The following is a 23,645-nucleotide window of genomic DNA, read 5'->3' as shown; positions in this document are numbered from 1 at the left end:
CACCAATTACAAAAACTCTCATAATTATCATGCCACACTAGTTTGTGTCCATCTCCCTGTCCCATCCCCCCTCCTTCAATGATGTATCATGGATTAAAACAATTCTTTAGAAATGGGCAGAATAAAATATCCTTTAAAATCAAGAAACGTGACAAATTTGGCCTTTTACAACTGGAAGAAACATTAAGCAGCCACCCCACCCCACCGCCCATCACAAGATTAAATTTTATAAAATATTCTAGTAACTATTTACAACTGCAACGCTAGAAAACAAGACACTACACAGACCTCTTAAATAAGGACCTATGGGCAGGACATGCCATTTGTTGTGTAGAATACAGAGGTAACACTAGTTCTTTTTTTAGATAAAAGATTTCCACACAGAAAAGATGCTTCATAAACATCTGCTTATAACCATCTAGTTGTTTTTGGTTTTTTTTTAACATCTTTATTGAAGTATAATTGCTTTACAATGGTGTGTTAGTTTCTGCTTTATAACAAAGTGAATCAGTTATACATATACATATATTCCCATATCTCTTCCCTCTTGTGTCTCCCTCCCTCCCACCCTCCCCATCCCACCCCTCTAGGTGATCACAAAGCACCGAGCTGATCTCCCTGTGCTATGCGGCTGCTTCCCACTAGTTATTTTACGTTTGGTAGTGTATATATGTCCATGCCACCCTCTCACTTTGTCACAGCTTACCTTTCCCCCTAACCATCTAGTTTTAACCTGAGGATTACCACTCAGCCAAAGCAATGATCATGACAATCAAATACAATTAACCTTAGACCCCCTAAAATTGAATCTGAGTAATGATAATATGAACTGCTTCCTCTCCCTCCATCTTTCAAAACACAGTGTGAGAGAAGAGGTAAACTAAGTTTAGCAAACAGTATTAGAGGCAAAACTTTAAATCTTTGAATATTAACAAAAGATCCCCTTTCCCAAACAGGTCTTTTATCATCTTACAGACCAAAATGGAAGACTGTACTTTGATATCATTTCCGGTAAAGGCAGTAATCAAAATTTGATAGTTTGGAGGAAAGGCTGTTGAGTCTAAATTGTAGCTTAATGTAAAGAAATTCCAACTTCTAAGAGTAAACAGATCCAACAACTGAAAGAGACAACACTTTAACTTCAGTCTCCTTACCATCACCCTGCATGTCTGAAGTCCATAGTGTCAGATTATCACGTAACAACTGCATGATAAGCGTAGAGTCCTTATAGCTTTCTTCACTCAGCGTATCCAGTTCTGCAATTGCATCATCAAAAGCTGCTTTTGCCAACCTACAAGTGTTTACATAAATGTATTACAAAAATAAACTAAAAAAGTCCAAAACCAGAATTGGAAATGACATAAGTTAAATTTCAGTCTTTTCTTCAGTTATCACACAGTAATATCGACACTGAATGCTTGGGTTTAGGCACTGAAATAAAGGAAAAGCAGATGTAACTGATGAAAATTAACTTCCTATTAATTCCCTTTTTAATTTTGTAATCCAGCAACTTTGGAACTAGTGGAACTTTTGGAGTTCCACTTATGACTATGCTTTTGACAAGCAGACCAAATCCCATTCTAATCCACCACCAAAATACATGCATATTAAAGGTATTTCCAAATTCTAGTCAACAGTTCACCAAAGTTTTAATGCAAAAAGAAAATTCTGAGACAGTATCACAATTTAATCCAACAGAATTTAATGTTAATGGAGCAAGGAAGAAAACTAGGCAATCTAGAACTCACAAAAATGTGATCGCATAAGCGAATTACTACAGTTAAAATGAAACAAAATTCACATTCACTTATTGAGTACTGTGTACTATGTACACCAAGTGACGATGGACACGGGTGGGGAAAAGAAAAGAGGAAAGAGAGACATAACCTGGGTCCACAATGAACTTTTTAAAACATCTAAGAATAGAGGGACTGACACATAAATACTATAATAGGAGGATGAAGTGCTATCCTGGAGAAAGTACTTTAGGGACCCAAGAGGAGGAGCAAATGGGGAAGTCATATTTGAACTAATTAATGGGTAGGAAAAGAGCACAAATAGCACACTTCCGATTAAAGCAAAAGCATGGAAAGGACTAAGTTGAAGCTACGTGTGGGACAGCTAGCCTGGAGAATGGCAATGAGAGATTCAACCAGTACTATCAGCTAAACAGCTATAGCTTCTTTATTAGTCAAGACATATTACCTGTTTGGACAAACTCGACTAGCAACATTTAGAATATTTTCAGATAAATTAATATTTATTTGCACTCAAATGAATCCACCTTACATCAGGAAAATCTCTCCTTTCATGGAATATGTGATTCCTACATACTCAAGAACACTGAAGTTACAAAGAACAAATACATTATTCCTATTATATGAGATATCTAAAATAGGCAAACTCATAAAGACAGGAAGTAGAGATTACCAGGGACTGGGGCAGAAGGAAATATGGAGTTATTGTTTAGTGATCAGTTTGTTTCAGGTGATGAAAAAGTTTTAGAAATAGTGGTGACAGACAATACTGTGTGTGTACTTAATACCACTGAATTGCACATTTAAAAACAAAATGCTAGGGCTTCCCTGATGGCACAGTGGTTAAGAATCCGCCTGCCAATGCAGGGGACAGGGGTTCGAGCCCTGGTCCGGGAAGATCCCACATGCTGCAGAGCAACTAAGCCCGTGTGCTACAACTACTGAGCCTGCGCTCTAGAGCCCGCAAGCCACAACTACTGAAATCCACGCACCTAGAGCCCGTGCTCCGCAACAAAAGAAGCCACCGCAACGAGAAGCCCACACACCGCAACAAAGACCCAATGCAGCCAATAAATAAATTAATTAAAAAAAAAAAGAACGCTAAACTTCATGTTATGTATATTTAAAAAGTAAAAAGCTATGTACATAAAGATATTTCTTAAATTTATATGTGTATCAAAAATTGGGAACAGCGCTTCCCTGGTGGCGCAGTGGTTGAGAGTCCGCCTGCCAATGCAGGGGACATGGGTTCGTGCCCCAGTCTGGGAAGATCCCACATGCTGCGGAGCGGCTGGGCCCTTGAGCCATGGCCGCTGAGCCTGCGCGTCCGGAGCCTGTGCTCCGCAATGGGAGAGGCCACAACAGTGAGAGGCCTGCGTACCCACCCCCACCCCCACCCCCAAAAAAAAGGGAACAATCTGAAGTATAAATGGGGGAGTACTTTTACATACGTCAATAGGATGCCAAATTTTATGACAGAAAATACAAAATGACATGTACACTAAGAGCGTAACTATATTAAACACATGCTATAAAGACTGAAAGCTAATATACAGAAATGAAGATAATTCTATGATGAAAATTTCTCATTCCTTCCTCTTACTCTGTAACAAGATTCTTTTCAATCTACCAATCAAATTTTTCCCCATCAACATAATTATCCTAACTGCTATCCTAGTGAAATGAGATAGGTCTGTCTTTATATCATTCAAAACAGCTGCATTAAAAGCCAGAATAATTCTTTATTACAGGACCAAGCCAACGAAGGCAGTCCCAAGGAACAAGACAAAAAACAAGTTGCTATTCTCCTTTGTAACCCTTTTTTACTTTCATAGTGAGAGCGTTTGTTCTCCTTCATGACCTACCTGCAGGCACGGTCAGGGGAATTAAGAATTTCATAGTAGAATACGGAAAAATTGAGAGCAAGACCTAAGCGAATGGGATGTGTTGGTGGAAGTTCTGTCATTGCAATATCACTAGCAGCTTTATAAGCCACTAGGCTGTTCTCCGCAGCTTCCTTCCTGTCATTTCCTGTGGCAAATTCAGCCAGATACCTGTGGTAGTCCCCTTTCCTAAAACAAAACAAAAACAAAACACAGAATTAGGAATAATGCTTTTTAAATAAGTTGTTAAAAGTTTTCTGTATTACATAAGATCACATATGTGACAAAAATATGAAACCGGTATACTTCAATAATTTCAAAAAGCCTCTTTCAGGAATGACTGACTCATCTATTTAGTTTTCCTCCTCAGAGATTTCACATTGCCAAATATAAGCCAAATCCTAGAGAAATTAACTGAAAAGGCTCAAAAATCAACAAATTTATCACTTGATAGACGAGAATTAAATATAAAAAGTGGTTCCAAAGAATGGCACAACAGTTTGTTAATCATGAAATAAAACTTCCATATAAATTGTTAAGACTGAACTGTGGGGCTTCCCTGGTGGCGCAGTGGTTGGGGGTCCGCCTGCCGATGTGGGGGACGCGGGTTCGTGCTGCGGAGTGGCTGGGACCGTGAGCCATGGCCACTGGGCCTGCGTGTCCAGAGCCTGTGCTCCGCGGCGGGAGGGGCCGCAACGGTGAGAGGCCCACGTACCGCAAAAAAAAAAAAGACTGAACTGTGTAATGCACTGCTTGTAGCTAGGGGGGCAGCCCCACACAAGCAAATGACTATGAATAGGTAAAGCAAAACTTAGTACATTTTTACAGTAATAGTTTGACCACCTTAAATGCAGTAATATTGACTCTTCTTAGCAGTGAATCTGCAAATGAGTATTCAAAAATTAATTTAATTCTTGAGACTCACTCCTCCCGTAACTATCTTTCCAACATTAAATAAAATGTTGTAAACCTACATAAAAAAGTGATGATTCTAAGAGAGCCAACATTTAATCTGACATTTTCCCTTCTAGTATAGAACCTACATTTTATAATAGAAAACCTTGGACTCGCCAGTGTTAGCTGCTGGAATGAGGTGTTTGTCCAGTACATCCAGAATGTCACAACAGATTAACTTTAGCTCAGTCTCAACCTGAAAAAAAAGTCAAAAAAATTGTTTAAGAAATTATATATAAATTATCACATTCTATCTCTGGTTTTGGAGAAGATAACATGCATACCCCTCCCTCTCCAAACCCCCCTTCCCTCTCTTGATAAAAAAGCAGAGACAAGCTGTGTCCGGTTAATGAAAGTCTTTCTTCCTATGTGCCATTACTTAAGTGCTTAAAAAAACCTCACAGTTCAACTACAGAACTAACAGTGATTACTACTAACTAAGTGCAGCACATTTATATTAAGTAGCTTCTTTAATGAGGTAGCAACTATTGTCTCCACTTAATGGGAAAACAAAGATTACTATATTCGTCCAAAGATCACTAACTTAAAGAACTTAGAGGCAGAGTGAGAACTTGAACCCAGGTAAGGTTGCATGGTTAGTCACAGTTTGTAAGGGATGGAATAAAAATTCAAACCAAGGTATTCTGCTTCCAAGGCTCACATTTCTAACCACTACTATGCTCAACAGCCAACCACCTGAGTGGTAGATCCATAGCCAGTTACAACACCAAAAATCTGTAAACTAAAGGAAATATTGCCACTCATCCCAATTCGTTTATCATGCCCAAAACGCACATTACTCCTAAACATATATACACAGTCTGCTTTCCATTTTCTATTACTACAGTGACATTGTTCAACCTTTCCAAATTCATTTCATGCCCTCTGGAACCTCCTCCTTCCCACTGTAAATAATTCGCCCACTCTCTCTTCTCCTATAATCTCTTTCTAATCCTAAGTAAAACCAGCTTTCTCCTGAATAAACTACCTTCTTTATGGCTTTTCAAGAAAAGATAGTCTGCTCTAAGAGAAGGATGATTTCTGACTCTCTTAACTCCTCACTGACTCAGTATGACTGCTCTCCTAATACTCCAAAACCCTTCCTCCTTGGAAGCTCATCCACTATGTTTTAATTTCTCAATTTCTGTTATTAGTAGATCTCCACAGGCTCTTCACCCACATTCACTGAGTATCTACAGCTTACCTCTCCAATTCCGGGTATCACATCAAGGTATTATCATGTTCGTTTCAACACAGTTCCTTCATCTCAACTCCATGACCCTCACTTGTCCATACTCCTAACTGTGCTGTTCTATCCTGGAAGTCTTAAATTCCAGCCTCTTGACTCTTTCATCTTCTCCCAATTTATCAGGTCCTCTCTTTGCTTCCTGCTTCCTTTCCTACTTATCCCAAATCCCACAATCTAGTTCACAGACTTACCTCTTTAGCACTTGCTCATTTCCTCATCCCTCTGAGACACCAAACTTGTCTACCGACAATCCATATTCTTTTTTCAACATATTTGAAAGTAATGGTCACACTGGTACCAGCTAACCACCTTCTCTGTAACCCCAGGTATGTTAATCACTCAGAACACCTCTGTTTTCCCATCTATGAACTGGAGTAATACCCTTTACACGGTCATTTAAAGATTAAATACAGTATCTTGCACAATTATATATATCACAAATATCTCCCCATGTTAGTCAGTAAACGTTTCCCTTTTCCCTCCCCCTACCAAATTTACTACTCCCCATGCTAACTTTGTGACTGCTTCTGTTATTTCCCTCACTGTACTCTTAAGAGTGTGTTTAGAATCAGTTCCACTAGAATCAGTTTCTCAACAGTGGGAGCTGTTCTATGCATAACAGGATGCTCAGCAGTATCCTCATTTCTACCCACTAAAATACCAGCAGAACTGTCAAGTTGTGACAACCCAAAATGCCTCTAGACATTGCCAAATATCCTCTGAGGAGCAAAGTCACCTCTGGTTGAGAACCACTGCACTAGATCAAACTTTTTTGACCAAAACCCACAATAAAACATTACATATCCGTATATACCCACGTGTAATATATGAAACAATAACTTTATGAAATAACGTCCAATGCCCTCGGATACTTTCTATTCTATTAAAAAAACAATGACTAGACTGATCTTCCATAAAGATATTAACTGTAACTGTCTCAACTTTGCACATAACACCTAGCAACTGGTGTGGCACATAATAGGCACACAAATATTTGTTAAATTGTCCTGAATGGTAATTTCAAGTCACTCAAGGAAGTATTTTGTAGTTACCACAATAAAAACAGAGATTAAATTAGTTCTTTACTTGTGTGGTGCTCAACACTACTCTCTGCAGCTTCCAAGGAAAAAAATTTCTTCTCCTCTGTCCTGAAATAGCCTATAATTCCCAATCCAGGTGGGTGAAAGATGTAAATACATTAAAATGTAAAATATACATTACACAGGTATACAACAATGTGTGTACTAGGCTATGATTTAAACAGTCCACCACCTAAGACATCATTCTTTAAACTTGTCTAGGATATGACAATCTCACCATTTGCCGATATTCCCGAATCATTTTTAGTTTGTCTTCTCCTCCCTTGTTTTCTTCTTTCTGTTCAATGCTGCTGATTATCCTCCAGGAAGCTCTTCTAGCTCCAATCACATTTTTATATGCAACAGATAGGAGGTTTCTTTCTTCAACTGTCAACTCCACATCCATCCCTGCTACTTTCTTCATTGATTCCACCATTTCTATAAGTGAAAATAAAATGAGACCGTACAAACTATGTTTTGTTGAAACATCCTTTTTTTTTTTTTTTTTTGCAGTACGTGGGCCTCTCACTGTTGTGGCCTCTCCAGTTGCGGAGCACAGGCTCCGGACGCGCAGGCTCAGCGGCCATGGCTCACGGGCCCAGCCGCTCCGCAGCATGCGGGATCCTCCCGGACTGGGGCACGAACCCGCGTCCCCTGCATCGGCAGGCAGACTCTCAACCACTGCACCACCAGGGAAGCCCTGAAACATCCTTATCACAGTAGATCTTTTTGCTGTCAAGCTAATGTAAAACAAAGAAAAAAATTTTTAACAAAATAACTTCACAATCATCAAAACTAGTATGAGTAAAAAACTAAAACCATGTAAAAGATAAAGTAAATTAAGAGCCCAGAAAAAATAGTATCTAGAATATAAATTGTATGGAACCAAAATGACTTCATACAGTATCAAGTATGGCTTGGAGGCATCTCTCCCATATTAAGAGAACTAGGAGCGCACACCTATCTGTTTCCCAGTAAAAATAATTCAGCTGGCAGTTTAAAACAAAAGTTTTAAATTTACAGGCTCTAAAATGCATTTTCTCTCAAATAAATTATCCCCCAATTAAATACAAATAAATTGAACTTCCCCAAAAAGCAGTCACTGGAAAAAAGGGAATTCATTCATATAGCAAGCATATACTGAGCATTTGGTTAGTCACAAACACAAACTTATCTTTGGGTATTTGCAATCCTTCCTCCTTTAGAAGGGCACACTGTCCACTTCCTATGCATTCATTCATCAGTAAAGTTTTGTATGGTTCTTATTTGTCACCACTAGGTGGCGAGCAAAGAAAGGGGCCCAGATAAACCTTGGGTGATCCCAAGTATAGGAAAAAATAGTTAATAAAATGTACGTGAATGCAAAGGAAGAGCCAAAAACAGCTCAATAAACACTAACTGAATAAATAATGAAAACTATGCTTTTAGAAAGGACTAAGTGCCATATTAGCATGTGGCTCTCCAACTTTTACTGTGTCAGAATTTTTGGTGATGAGACCCAAGGATCTGCGTTTTAACAAGCACCCTTAGCACACATTCTAAGCATAAGCATACCTTAAAGTACAATGCAGATGGTGACTTTATGAAACACTGCTTAATGATATGATAAATTATGTGTAATCCCAGGAAATGATATGTTTCCAAAAATTATCCTTTCAGGAATATCAAGAAGTCACATAGTGGGGGGAGTTCCCTGGTGGTGCAGTGGTTAAGAATCCACCTTCCAATGCAGGGGACTTGGGTTCAGCCCCCGGTCGGGGAACTAAGATCCCACATGCTGCGGGGGCAACTAAGCCCAAGTGTCACAACTACTGAGCCCGCGTGCTGCAACTACTGAGCCCGCAAGCCACAATTAGAGAACCTACATGCCACAACTACCGAGCCCACGCACTCTGGAGCCCGCGCACCACAACTAAAGAAAAGCAAGTGTGCCGCAACAAAGAGCCCACACGCCACAACGAAAGATCCTGCATGCTGCAATGAAGATCCCATGTTCTTCAACCAAGACCTGACCCAGCCAAATAAACAAATAAATATTTTTTAAAAACAGAAGTTAGATAGAAATATTAAGATGGTATGATCTTTAGAAAACAATTCAGTAGTTTCTTACAGAGTTCAACACTGTAAGACTAAGCAAGCCCACTCCTAGGTATTACCCAAGAGATATGAACATATATCTTCACAAAGACTTTTTTACATACATGTCCACAGCAATTTTATTCATAATAGCCAAAAGGTGAAAACAACCCAAATGTCCATCCATACAATGGAATACTACTCAAGAATAAAAAAGAATGAACTATTGATACAAGTAACAACATGGATGAATTTCAAAAAACATGCTAACTGAAAAAAGCCGGACCAGGGAGGGAGGCTCAAGAGGGAGGGGATATGGGGATATATGTATACTTATAGCTGATTCACTTTGTTGTACAACAGAAACTAACACAACATTGTAAAGCAATTATACTCCCATAAAGGTATTTTTAAAAACAAAAGGAAAAAGCCAGACCAAAAAGGACTATGATTCCATTTAAATCAAGTTATAGAAAATGCAAAATTATAAAGGCAGAAAGCAAGTAAGTGGTTACCAAGATATGGGGGTGAAGTGAGAGGCTTCTGAGCAAAGGAGTACAAGGGAAATTTGGGGGGGTAACAGAATTGTTCTACCGTGGTGGTTACACAACTGAATACATTTATCAAAAAAATGAATTTGGGACTTCCCTGGTGGCACAGTGGTTAAGAATCCGCCTGCCAATTCAGGGGGCACGGGTTCGAGCCCTGGTCCAGGAAGATCCCACATGCCGTGGAGCAACTAAGCCCGCACGCCACAACTACGGAGCCTGCGCTCTAGAGACCGTGAGCCACAACTACTGAAGCCCACGCATCTAGAGCCTGCGCTGCGCAACAAGAGAAGCCACCACAATTTGAGAAGCCCGCGCACCGCAACGAAGAGTAGACCCCGCTCGCTGCAACTAGAGAAAGCCCACACGCAGCAACGAAGACCCAACTCAGCCAAAAATAATTTTTAAAAAAACAACGAATTTTATGTGTATAAGTAGTGTATTATAAACTTTACCTCAATACAGCTGAATTTTTAAAATGCAATTCTGAAGCATTAAAAAAAAAGTATTAAGGCATATTTAAGACCATCTGTGGGAGCCTGAGCACATTCATTTGAAACATCCAATTTTTTTTTTTAACCACAGCCATGTAAAAAAGCCTAAATTTAGTGGCAGTGGAGTAAAGAGGGTATCATTTCAAGCTCACTGCCATACTAGTTCTCAAAAACTAACAACAAATAAAACACGCCTCAGAAGTGAACCAGTAATTCATCTAAGTTGTTCCAACAACAAAGCAATTTAAAAAGTAACCTAGCTACACCAAAAAAAGACCATAATTCTTTTAATCTGTAGAGCTCTGCAACATTATATATGGAAAAACTGTACCCAAATATCTAATACCACTAAAAATTTAACAATGGTATGTCTCTGGGTACTATTCCAGATGACAGATTTTTTTCATTTTTCTGTGCTCTAGAAATTTTCAACAATGATCATATAATAGTTTTACAATGTGAGGGGAGAAATATATTTTAAATACTCAATGATATTCTACTACCCCAGCTTCAATTAAGTATACAATTCCCTTCATTGAAAAAGCCACAAAACAATGCACAAAAGACTGTGGTACAAATACAAAAGTAGCAGTTATCTGTTATTATTAAATAACAGCTTTACTGATCTATAATTCACATACAACTCACCTGTTTAAAGCATACAATTCAATGGTGGTTATATTCACAGAATTTGCACAACCATTACTATAATCGATTTTAGAACATTTTCATCATTCGAAAAAGAAAAGCTCCATACACATTAGCAGTCATTCCCCATTTACCCCCAAGTCCCTCAGCCCTAGGCAACCACCAATCCACTTTCCATCTCTATGGATTTACCTATTTGGACATTTCATATAAATGGAACTATATAGTATGTTGTCTTCTGTAACTGGCTTCTTTCACTTAGCATGTTTCAAGGTTCAGCCATAGTGCAGCATCTATCGATACTTCATTTACTGAATGTATACAGGTGTATACCACATTTTACTTATCCGTTCATCAGTTAATGGACATTTGAGTTGACTTTCCACTTTTTGGCTATTATGAAAAATGCTGCTATGAACATTCATGTAAGTATGCATTCAAATCTCTTGAATATATACTTAAGGAGTGGAACTGCGGGGTCATATGATAACTTTCTGAGGAAGGAACTGCTGAACTTTTTTAACAGGGGCTGCACCATTTTTACATTCCACCAGCAATAGAGGAGGATTCTAATTCCTCCATACTCTCACCAACACTTGTTCCCTTTTTCTTTTTTTAATAGTCATCCTAGTGGGCGTGAAGTGGTATCTCTGATTTTGATTCGCATTTCCTTGATGGCTAATGATGTTGAGCATCTTTTCATATGCTAACTGGCTATTTCTGTATGCTCTCTGGAAAATACCATTCAGATGTTATGACAATTTTTGAGTTATCTGCCTTTTTATTACGGAGTTATAGTAGTTACTTTTAAAAGCCAAACTACTCCTCATAGCCCTTTATCTTCAGGAATTTCTTCACTCCCGAAGGAACTAGATTAAGGGACAGTAGTAGCACGAAGCAGAAGAGAAAAGAGCTAAAAGTTCTACGACCAGGCTTTGTACCAATTTGTACAAATTATGACTACAGAGAAATTCCCATAACACTGGTGTCATCCTTATCCTTTTTTTTTTACACCAGCAACAGACACACAATCCTAACTATAATATACCCCAAAAGTATGTGAAAACCCTAATTTATCCAAAACTCTAGACTAGCCACAACCTTAAAACCTCCATCAGCAGAGGACTAACACCAGTTATATTCACACAACCTTCTCAAACACTAGTATTTCATGAAATCATTACTGCAGCAACTATTTTATCAATGTGATCTCAGCATTTCTCAGATGGCAGAAGACTGTCAAATCTATCTGCAGTAGATATGATCACAATTTATGAACCAGAGAACTGCATCTCATGGTCAAATCACTACTTGTGGATGCGCAGTTTGGTACATGAGTTTTGGGCAATAAAATATCATTTCTGGGACTCTTGATAGTTTGGGAACAACGGGTAGCTGACTGAAAATCACCACTGTTACAGAAACTCTGAAACATTATAATCCTCACAACTCAAAGGACATCTTAACCAAATACTAAGCTTGTTTCATTCCAGGTCATTTCTCCTTCATTGAGTGGTAATAGCCTAGTTAGACATCCATTACATTAAACCAGCTTACTTCTTTTTGTTACTGACTATCCTGCCAGGAGAGTCAAATGTTTTGCACCCCAACTTTAATTTAGCTTTGGTTCTTGGTTTTTGCTCTCTGAACTATTTACACATTCCTTCGATAAACTGATTCACAAATAAAACACCTCACGGTAGGCACTGTTCCAAATGCTTTACACCGGAACAGACACTGAATCTGAATGCACTGAATCTGAACAGACCTTTGAAGTAGGTACCAGTATTATCCCCATTTTATAAAAGGAAACTAAAAACTGTGGGGGTGAAACTTGCTCAAAATCACAAATTCAGTGGATTACAACAGGCACTCTGACTCCACAGTCATGCTCTGATTTAATCATATTATCTCAGATTTGAACATTTATTTGAATTCATCTGTATGGGGATCCTTTCGTTTGCTTTTATAAGAATAGATGCAAGATAAATGATTTCAATGACAACAGACATACAAGCTTAATACATTAAAATGTGGTTCATTCCTGCTTACATCTTCTTCCACCTACAAGTTAACCTCCCAGAACATTATCTTCAAAAACCTTAACTGCCGGGCTTCCCTGGTGGCACAGTGGTTGAGAATCTGCCTGCTAATGCAGGGGACATGGGTTCAAGCCCTGGTCTGGGAAGATCCCACATGCCGCGGAGCAACAGGGTCTGTGAGCCACAACTACTGAGCCTGTGCGTCTGAAGGCTGTGCTCCGCAACAAGAGAGGCCACGAGAGTGAGAGGCCCGCGCACCGCGATGAAGAGTGGCCCCCATTTGCCACAACTAGAGAAAGCCCTCGCACATGAACAAAGACCCAACATAGCAAAAATTAATTAATTAACTCTTACCCCCAACATCTAAAAAAAACCTTAATTGCCAATGCCTAGTAGTAAACAACATCCCAGTAAACTTGATTCTCCCAAGACTGTCCCTGCCAGATGGTAAAACAGGTCTCTGCTGAGGTCCAATCATCTTAATTTTATAAAGACAGAGTACAAAATCTAAAGGGGGGCCTACAGTTTCTAGTAAGAGCCAGACTCAGGATGGAAGCAAACTGTTCAGAATCAGTCACAGGAAAACAAGCAGGCTGTGTATTGGATGATGGGACTCATGTACCTCCTACCAAAGTATACAGGGTCATAACCATAATTTCTCTGAACATGGAAAAAAATGTCTGCCGGCTGTCAGAACACATAATTCTGACTTTAAAGACAAAAAACTGAAAAAGTAACTTGCCTAAAGTCATACAGCTATTAAGTGGTAAAACCAGAATTCGAACCCAGACAATCTAACTTAAGTGCCTGAGCTCCCTCTTAACAACCACATTCAACTAACTTTCCAAGTAGTGTGCTCATAGAAACAAATTCTTAAGTCCAAAAACACTAACGGCAAACACCCCAAGGACAGAAAGGGCCACAGAATCAAACACTGCCTTAAAAAGGTTCTGTCACTCAAGGTTCTGGAGAGGTCTTGGGTTTGCTTTATGTAAGATTGATCAGTTGACCCATGACCTTTCCTCTTTGTCTAGGAAACTATTCATCCCTCTGGATCAAGTTCTTATTCTGCAAAGCCTTACTGTGCTCTCCAACCCATGTTCATACTTCTTTCTGTGTTGAGGATCAGTGTTTTCTTCCCATCAAATACTACCGTCCTAAAAGGGCATTAACTGTGTCTTTATCTCTCTATTCCCAGAAAAGCACAGTATCTAATGATATAAATGGCACACAAACATTTGATGAAAGAATGAAGAATGTAAACTGAACTATGTTAACAGAGATTGAGAAATATATTCTGGTGGGCCTGACTATATCACAGATAAATGAAACCTATTTAAGGATCCCCCCCTCCTAGATAGAACAAGAGATTCTATAGTCCCTTCTCAGCAATTTCAATAGGCCCTTTTTCTGCAGCCCATTTTATTTTGTAGAAAATTTAGCTATGTATCTGCCCCTAAAGAAGTTTCTGAGACCCAAAGAATCATCCTGAAGGTCTGAATTCTGTTCATTAAATACATAAAGGGGAATTTAGTATAGGTGTCCTATGTTATCAAACTTTAGCTAAATGCCTATAGTACATTCAAATAATATACCCAATTAACAAGACCATGGCATCTTAGGGACTTATGAAGTATCTAGTATTATATGATCTGATCTTGAATTCTGTACATGAAATGACTAAAGAAGACCAAAACTCTTTCATAATAAAAAAATTAAGGCATTTGGAGTTATTCTGAGAACTGGGTATACTGTAGTCTAGAAGTCTTACCAATTCATCTGCTATAGATTATCAAGAAAAGGCACAAAGAATGCGAAGGGTTATAACTTGTCTTTTATATGGAAAAGTGGCTGGTTGATGTTAAAAAAAAAAAAAAGGCAAGGGTAGGAAATAAGCCCATCAAAGCAATCTATAACAGAGGATACAAAAGTGCCATTTTAAACAATTACCAGATTTGATTCCCAATCAAGAGCCTCCTAGGGTGCATTCAGAGCAAGACAATCAAGGGGAAAAAACATCTAGCTCTTTCCTTTATTTAAAAGACTAAGATCATCTACCACTTCACACCCATTAGGATGGCCACTATCAAGAAACCAGAAAACAGGTGTTGGCAAGAATGTGGAGAAATTGGACCCCATGCCCTGTTGGTGGGCATGTAAAATGGTACATTTGCTGCGTAAACCAGTATGGTAGTTCCTCGAAAAATTCTGAAAACAGAATTACCATATGACCCAGCAATTCCACTTCTGAGTATATACCAAAAAGAACTGAAAGCAGGATCTTGAACAGATGTATCTGGATATTTTCATAGCAGCATTATTCATGATAGCTACAACATGGACGCAACCAAGTGTCCACTGACGTGTGGAGAGATAAGCAAAAGGTAGGTATATACATGCAATGGAATATTAAAAAGGAAATTCTGCAATATGCTACGACATAGATGAACCTTAAGGACACTATACTAAGTGAAAGAAACCAGTCACAAAAAACACAAATATTGCATGATTCCACTTATATGAGATACTTGAATTAGTCGTAAAGAAAGTATAATGTTAGTTTCCAGGGGCTAAGGGGACAATGGGAAGTTACTGTTTAATGGATACAGTTTCGGTTTTACAAGATGGAAGAATCATGGGGATGGATGGTAATGGCTTCACAAAAATGTGAATGTATTAAACACCACTGAACTATACACTAAAAAATGATCAACATGGTGGGACTTCCCTGGTGGTCCAATGGTTAAGACTCTGAGCTCCCAATGCAGGGGACCAGGGTTCGATCCTGGTCAGGGAACTACATCTTACATGCCGCAACAAAGATCCCACATAACGCAACCAACATCCAGCGCAGCCAAATAAATAAATAATTTTAAAAATATATATATCACTGTTTAAAAAAAATGATCAACGTGGTAAATTTTGTTGTGTGTATTTTCTCACACACACACGACGAAGATGAAGTAGCTCTGTCCCAAACCCTGTAGTCCCCCCTTCTCAATGAAAAGTAATCCAGATGACAGACATGATGATGATAGTATTGATAAAATCTTCAGTTAACTAGGGACTGTTGAAAAGAAACTCCTCCAAAGACCCAACATGAGAAGAAACTTAAGACAATACATTTATTTCTGGCTTGCATGAAGGCAAGCTTCCCAAATCATTATGTCAAATGGAAAGAATGCAAAGTTATCTCAGGGGTGATGTAGAACTACCATGAGAAAAGCCAGGGGGAAAAAACCAAGGTACCTCTGTAAATTGTATAAAACTCTGTAAAATTCACCTTGTTGAAATAATAAAAATCACCTCAGTAAAAATCTCTCTAGACCAATTATTAGTTATCAGGCATGGTTGTTTGAAATTGTTAGTTTGGGATCTATCAGAATATATATAATATTTTTTTTAATTTCTTTTGAATAGGGACTTTTTTTTTTTTCTTTTTTGCTGTACGCGGGCCTCTCACTGTTGTGGTCTCTCCCATTGCAGAGCACAGGCTCCGGATGCGCAGGCTCAGCGGCCATGGCTCACGGGCCCAGCCGCTCCGCGGCATGTGGGATCTTCCCGGACTGGGGCACAAACCCGTGTCCCCCTGCATCGGCAGGCGGACTCTCAGCCACTGCGCCACCAGGTAAGCCCTGGATGGGGACCATTTTTAAAGTCTTTATTGAATTCGTTACAATATTTCTTTTAATATTTATTTGGTTACACCACGTCTTAGTTGCAGCAGGTGGGCTCCTTAGTTGCGACTCACAAGCTCCATAGTTACAGCAGGTGGGCTCCTTAGTTGCGACTCACAAACTCTTAGTTGTGGCATGCATGTGGGATTTAGTTCCCTGACCAGGGATCAAACCCAGGCCCCCTGCGTTGGGAGTGCAGTCTTATCCAGTGTGCCACCAGGCAAGTCCCAGTACACACATACATACGTGTGTGTGGGTGTGGGTGTGGGTGTGGGTGGGTGGGTGTGTGTGTGTATTGCCTGCGTTGTGTCGTCATTGCTGTCCGCGGGCTTCCTCTGGTTGTGTTGAGCAGGGGCTACTCTTCATTGTGGTGCACAGACTCCTCATTGCAGTGGCTTCTCTTGCTGTGGAGCACAGGCTCTAGGCGTGCGGGCTTCCGCAGCTGCAGCCCTCGGGCTCAGTAGTTGTGGCACACGGGCCCTAGAGTGCACATGCTTCAGTAGTTGTGGCTCACGGGCTGTAGAGCGCAGGCTCCGTAGTTGTGGCACACGGGCTTAGCTGCTCCACAGCATGTGGGATCTTCTGGGACCAGGGATCAAACCCATGTCCCCTGCATTGGCAGGCAGATTCTTAACCACTGCACCATCCGGGAAGTCCCAGAATATATTTTATATGCATACATCTGGACTGACATATAGAGAAGTCTTTACCCCTCCCCCAAGACATATTAGTATTTCTATCAAATGAGAGTACTTCCTCAAAACAGGAAGATCTATTGTTAAAATAGAAGTGTAAAAACTATACTTTTCAATATAATAAAATAAAAACCATTTTCCCCTCACACTGAGTTTTTCACTTTATCACATGATGACTATTATCTTAGAGACACTTTACAAAATAACTAAAAACCTCAAATAAGGATAATAAGATAATAAAGAGAAAAGAATCATCATCACAGAAAGCCATTCTGCACTAGAAGAGAACAGCAAAAGGAAGAGAACAAATATCTTGAAGTATTTTCCCAGTTGCTGAAGAAAAAAGTTTTTTTTTTCTTTCGGTAACACCGCACCACATGCGGGATCTCCCACCAGGGATCAACCCCGCACCCCCTGCAGTGAAAGCATGGAGGCCTAACCACTGGACCACCAGGGAATGTCCCAGTTTCAAAAGTTTAAATTTTGGGAACATTTCCATCTTATGATTATCAGAGAAACTTAACACTGAAAGCTGGGATGTATGAAGGTGATGCCTCTTGTACCATACACAGAAAAAATATTTGTGTTTTCTGGGTCAAAAGTGGGGAAGATAAGTACAGCAGCAAAGGAAAACCTGATGTTTGGCATGGGTTGGGGTAGGGGGGTGGGGGAGTTCCCAAATGAATAAAAAGCAGAAAACCAGACTTGTGCCAGCAACAGGAGAGAATAGCTAGATTGAGGACCAAAGGGAGAACTAAAAGGCTTAAGATGAAAGAGCTCAGGCTGGCCAGAGAGCTTAATGTGATGAACATCTCCCTTAAAATCTCAATACTTAGTTCTGAAGAGATACGGTTTAGAAATTAAGGAATGAAAAGAAGGAAATCCACCAGAGACTTAGTGTGCAGAGAAGGGGGAAGTGTTATGCCCTTTAATGATTCATTCATATTGAGGCATGCCATGAAAGCAAAATGTCCTTCATATAGCATGCACATATTTAACATACCAGCCAAAGGATGACCTTTAGAGAAGCTGGCATATAATTTTGAGACAGCTCTGCCTCCCCTAAGATCTGGAAAGCAGAGGCCTAGATGCAATCTATTTAATATCTCAAAACTGAAAGTACAAGAGACAGTAAACATGTTTTCAACCTATTCTGAACTGTGATTGATAATTCTGTATTCCCAAAGGAGAGGTGAGCTTGGGAACCAAATTATTCATCAAATTTCAGAGCCTTGACACAACAAAGGTTTCTTTTTCACTCAAATGTTTGTGAGAGTCCACCATCTTGAGGCTGTATGGTTCGGTACTTGAGGTTTCTCTAGTCAAGGAAGCAAGGGAAACAGAAGAATCAGGAAAGAGTTCGTCACTGTCTCTGTTAAGTCCCCTACATACGAACCTTCAAGCTGTGAACTTTCAAAGATACGAACATGTGTTAGCATGTCCGATCACCTGAGTCAGTTCACCTGTCTGGAGTACACTGTCATGTGCATGCATCCTTTACAAGTGGTTGTGCTTTTGTATACTTTACAGTACTGTATAGAGTACAATAGTATAGTGTCTTTATTTCAAGCTAGGTCTGCAAGAGGATGACTTCACTGAACTCCTTGCTGTGCAACATGAGGAGCTTACTAATGAAGACCTGATGGAACAGGAGACGCACAGAAAAGACGAAGAGAGACAAAAGAAGTAGTAACTGAAGAATCAAAGAGACTCACAATGTGGGAAATGGCAAAGAGATTTTACTTGAGGATTTTAGTTTTCTGAGGCACAGGACCTAAACGTAGAACGGTACTGCAGCAGCCATTCAGATTGCAATCCAGTCCTACTGGATTTATGTGTCATTTATGACGAGAAAAAAAGAGCTATTACCCAGACATGACTGGATCATTTTCTCAAGAGTGTAGGTAGAATTGAATCCATCAAGGAACCAGAACCTGTGCCATCAACGTCAGGTGTGAGTGAAACTGCAGCTTGCCCTCTGTCTCCTATTGCTGACGATCCTTCAGCTCTACCATCTCCCACCTCCTCTCTCTCCTCCAGCCAGTAACTCTTCTTGCCTGTTCACTCGATGCCCAGCCCTTGTATGCCAGCTGTTGTACTGCACTACTGTGCTTTTCAAGGTACTGTTTGTTTTCTTTATGTATTATTTCTGTGAAAAGTATTATAAACCTATTACAGTACAGTATTATATAGCAGATTGTGTTAGTTGGGTGCCTAGGCTAACTTCGTTGGGCTTAGTAACAAATTGGGCTTAAAAACGCACTCTTGGAACAGAACAAGTTCGTATGCAAGGGACTTACTGTACACAGTTACACATACAATTTCTGCTCACATTTCACTGGCCAAACAGCTCACATGACCCTGCTGCTGCCCAAGTACAAGAAGCTGGAAGAAGGGGGGAGGGCGCACTACAGTGTCTCAATATAGCTTTAAAAAAAAAAAAAAAAACCAATGAAACCACACTAAGATTTATTTAAAAAAAAAAAAAAAGGCTATCAAACCAGACATTACTTATAAGGTCACAGATACGCATAGGAATTATGGGCAATTAATTAACACAGACGACGAATTTTGTCTATGGTTAATGACAATTGAAGCAACAACTTAAAATGTCCCAAGCTGGACTTTCCTGGTGGCACAGTGTTAAGAATCCACCTGAAATGCAGGGGACACGGGTTCGAGCCCTGGTCCAGGAAGATCCCACATGCCACGGAGCAACTAAGCCCATGTGCCACAACTACTCAGCCTGCGCTCTAGAGCCCACGAGCCACAACTACTGAAGCCCGCACGCCTAGAGCCCGTGCTCCACAACAAGCCACCACAATGACAAACCCACGCACTGCAACAAAGAGTAGCCCCCATTCGCCGCAACTAGAGAAAGCCCGCATGCAGCAACGAAGACCCAGTGCAGCCAAAAATAAATTAATTTTTTAAAAATTCCAAAAAAAAGAAATTAAAATAAAAAATGTCCCAAGCTGAATTTTGTTCCTGTATTTGATAACAAGAAGTACGCAAGTTTGTTGGAGGAAAAATTTCCAAGGTACTAAATCTAAGAGGAATTTACCATATGGATCTTTACGTAAAAAGAGTCACAGAAAACGTCTGACTAGATTTACACAAGAGAAGCAGTCTTCACTCAGACACTTCTAATCTCATGAAATCAATGAGAGCATTTCTACAGGAAGTTACCTATGTGAATGTCCAGGTGTTATGCTGCTTTCAGATGATCTGATGGACTTAGACAACCTCCAAGAAATGAGTGAAATTACCAGCTAAGCAAAATTTGTACAACCACTAAATATAATCAATGCATATGGATAATGCAATGACAATCACCATCCTGTCTTACAGATTTCTAAGAGTCATATCTCTTGGTAGCAATGACTGTTAATATTTAGGAATATACAGGTAAGAGCCAAATTTTTTCTAAAACTATGCATTTTCTCTGTCACACTGATGAATACTCTACTGGCACCAATAATTCTGTACCATAAGGCATGGAAAAGAAATTTGATTTGGACAATTTTAAGGGCAGGTATTGTCAGCTAACCATAAAAGAAATTCAGTATGATTCCCTATGGAACATGATTTTTGACAGAGCTATACTCTCATAAGCCCATCAGATTAAGCTGGTTACAAAACATTCTCAGAAAACTAACGTGACTTAAATTGGCTGCTGAACATTAAATCCCTGCCAAATTCGACAATTTAGTTTCATCACTAATAATTCAGCTGCCGAAGTCTGCACAAAGTTTGTGATGCCATCACTTTAAAATGTTTTTTGCACTTGTGTGAGTGTGCTTCCAAATCACTGAAGAGTTCTGAGGTGCCAAAACACAATTTAAGATTTTACATTACTCAAAATTGTAAGTCAATCTATTAAAAAATTCTTAACTGGGAATCCCCTGGCGGTCCAGTGGTTAGGACTCGGTGCTTTCACTGCCGAGGGTCCACGTTCAATCCTGGCTGGGGAACTAAGATCTCACAAGCCATGCGGTGCAGCCAAAATAAATAAATAAAAATTCTTAACTACTTTAATTCCAACAGTAAATAATGTGGAAAGGATCTAAAAATACAATTAAAAGCTGATGTTTGTAGCTTTAGGAGACTTATGTCACTTATATTTTCCTAGAGAGATAAAAAGCTATAGTAATCACTAGTTATATTTTGTTAAAACCAACAAAATATTGAGATATATGTTAAGATGACTTATTTTAAAAAGCAATCTGAGTAAACAGTTTGGCCAAGATTTGGAAGCCACTCCTGGCTTTTTGTTTTTTTTAATATTTTATTTATTTTTGGCTGTGTTGGGTCTTTGTTGTGGCACGTGCAGGCTTTCTCTAGTTGCAGTGTGCGCGCTTCTCACTGCAGTGGCTTCTCTTGTTGTGGAGCATGGGCCCTAAGCACGTGGGCTCAGTAGTTGCGGCGTGCAGGCTCTAGGATGCGCAGGCTTCAGTAGTTGTGGTGCACAGGCTTAGCTGCCCCACAGCACATGGGATCTTCCCGGACCAGGGATAGAACCCGTATCCCCTGCATTGGTAAGCGGATTCTTAACCACTGTGCCACCAGGGAAGTCCCTGGGATTCTTCTTTAAGCAAAAGTTTAAATGTCTTAAAGTTGACAGAATAAATCTGACATCTAAATACAGTTTGTGTTGAGTACTATATGAAATGAATAGGATGCTGAAACAAAACAGGAGATCTGGGAAGCCTCTCTGAAGAGGTCTTATTTTACTCCAGTAACATTTTTACTATTCTTGTCATATCTACATACCACTTGTACTGTTACTAGGTGGACCAAAAGACACACACACTTTGGGAAACAGCATGGTAGGAAACCACATTTATAGCCAGAATGATGCAGATTAGATTTTCATTCTGGCTTAGATATTCACTTACATGCTATTTGACCTATATCACTTAACCTCTATGAACTTGTTTCCTCACTTACAACTTGGAAGATACCCCATCACTCATTGGGTTATGAGAGTTAAAATGAGATTGCATCGTAAACTCCCTGGCACATAATAGGAACTCAACAATATGTTAAAATCCTTTTATTTGCTTGCCTCTTTTTTTTTTTTTTTTTTTTTTGCTGTACACGGGCCTCTCACTGTTGTGGCCTCTCACGTTGCGGAGCAAAGGCTCCATACGCGCAGGCTCAGCGGCCACGGCTCACGGGCCCAGCCCCTCCACGGCATATGAGATCTTCCCGGACCAGGGCACAAACCTGCGTCCCCTGCATTGGCAGGCGGACTCTCAACCACTGCGCCACCAGGGAAGCCCTGCTTGCCTCTTTTAAGACTTAAAAACATACAGGAATCCAGGAAGATGTAAGCACTTAGAGACGTGTTAACACTGTGCTTGAAGCAGTAATAAGCTAAATAAAGAACAGTGAACTTAGTCTAAATGGCATCTAGAATGTTGAATCCTTTCCAAATGGTTTTCAATTTACTTTGCTCAGATCCACCAGAGGAATCACTAACTATGGCAGCTACAGCCTTACAAAATATGTTTCATAAATAGTAAGACTTGAAAGTTGAAATTACTCCTTGATCCATGGGCTGCAGAATGGATGTTGTGTTAGCAGGCATGAAAACAGCATTAATCTCATTGTACATCTCTTATGAGAGCTCTTGGGTGATCAGGTGCATTGTGAATAAGCAGCAATATTTTGAAAGGAATCTTTTTCTCTGAGCAGTAGATCTCAACAGTGGGCTTAAAATATTCAACAAACCATGTTGTAAACAGATGTGCTGTCATCCAGGCTTTGTTGTTCCATTTACAGAGCTCAGGCAGAGTAAATTTAGCATAATTTTTAAGGGCCCTAGGATTTTCAGAAATCAATAAATGTGGGGCTTCCCTGAGGGTGCAGTGGTTAAGAATTCGCCTGCCAGTGAAGGGGACATGGGTTCGAGCCCTGGGTTGGGAAGACACCACATGCCACAGAGCAACTAAGCCCGAGCGCCACAACTACTGAGACCACACGCCTAGAGCCCATGCTCCACAACAAGAGAAGCCACTGCAATGAGAAACCCATGCACCGCCAACGAAGAGTAGCCCCCACTCGCCGCAACTACAGAAAACGTGCGCGCAGCAACAAAGACCCAACGCAGCCAAAAGTAAATAAATAAATAAATAAAATTTAAGGAAAAAATCAATAAATGAGCATTGGCTTCAACTTTAAATCACCAGCTGCATTAGCACCTAATAAGAGTGTCAGCCTGTTTTTTGAAGCTTTTAAGCCAGGCACTGATTTCTCTCTAGCTATGAAAGTCACAGATGGGATCTTTTTCCAGTAGAAGGCTATGAAACATATGTTTGACAATGGCTCTCAAAGTTCCTCCAGGGTCATTCAGTTACAGTTGCCCACAGTGGTAGTTAGCCTGATAATACACCTTTATTGACTATCTGCTGGCCCTCACTCCCCAAATGATGTTTCCTTCCCCAACAAAGTAAATCATTGGCTCCTGAATCTTTGCTTTAGGGTGCACTTCTAAGGAAACTCAAGCTAAGACAAAGTTGCGGTTGAAAAACATAGTCT

The 23,645-nt window shown here is 39.9% G+C and overlaps 1 protein-coding gene across 2 annotated transcripts in view; it reads right to left on the bottom strand.

The window, feature by feature from the left end:
* Window positions 1-23,645, bottom strand: part of YWHAE (tyrosine 3-monooxygenase/tryptophan 5-monooxygenase activation protein epsilon) — a 44,729-nt gene that overhangs the window by 4,610 nt on the left and 16,474 nt on the right. For both annotated transcript variants that reach the window (XM_082678583.1, XM_082678582.1), the window contains exons 2-5: window positions 7,161-7,360; window positions 4,684-4,790; window positions 3,623-3,829; window positions 1,155-1,291 (exon numbers count right to left, since the gene is read on the bottom strand). In XM_082678583.1, coding sequence (XP_082534709.1) covers window positions 1,155-1,291; window positions 3,623-3,829; window positions 4,684-4,790; window positions 7,161-7,360 — 651 coding nt within the window. The remainder of the gene's footprint in view (window positions 1-1,154; window positions 1,292-3,622; window positions 3,830-4,683; window positions 4,791-7,160; window positions 7,361-23,645) is intronic.

The sequence above is a fragment of the Grampus griseus genome, assembly GCF_964374135.1.
Source record: "Grampus griseus genome assembly, chromosome: 20".
Classification (NCBI taxonomy): Eukaryota; Metazoa; Chordata; class Mammalia; order Artiodactyla; family Delphinidae; genus Grampus; species Grampus griseus.
The sequence above is the reverse complement of the archived record's forward strand: the minus strand, read 5'-3'. Positions and strand labels throughout refer to the sequence as shown.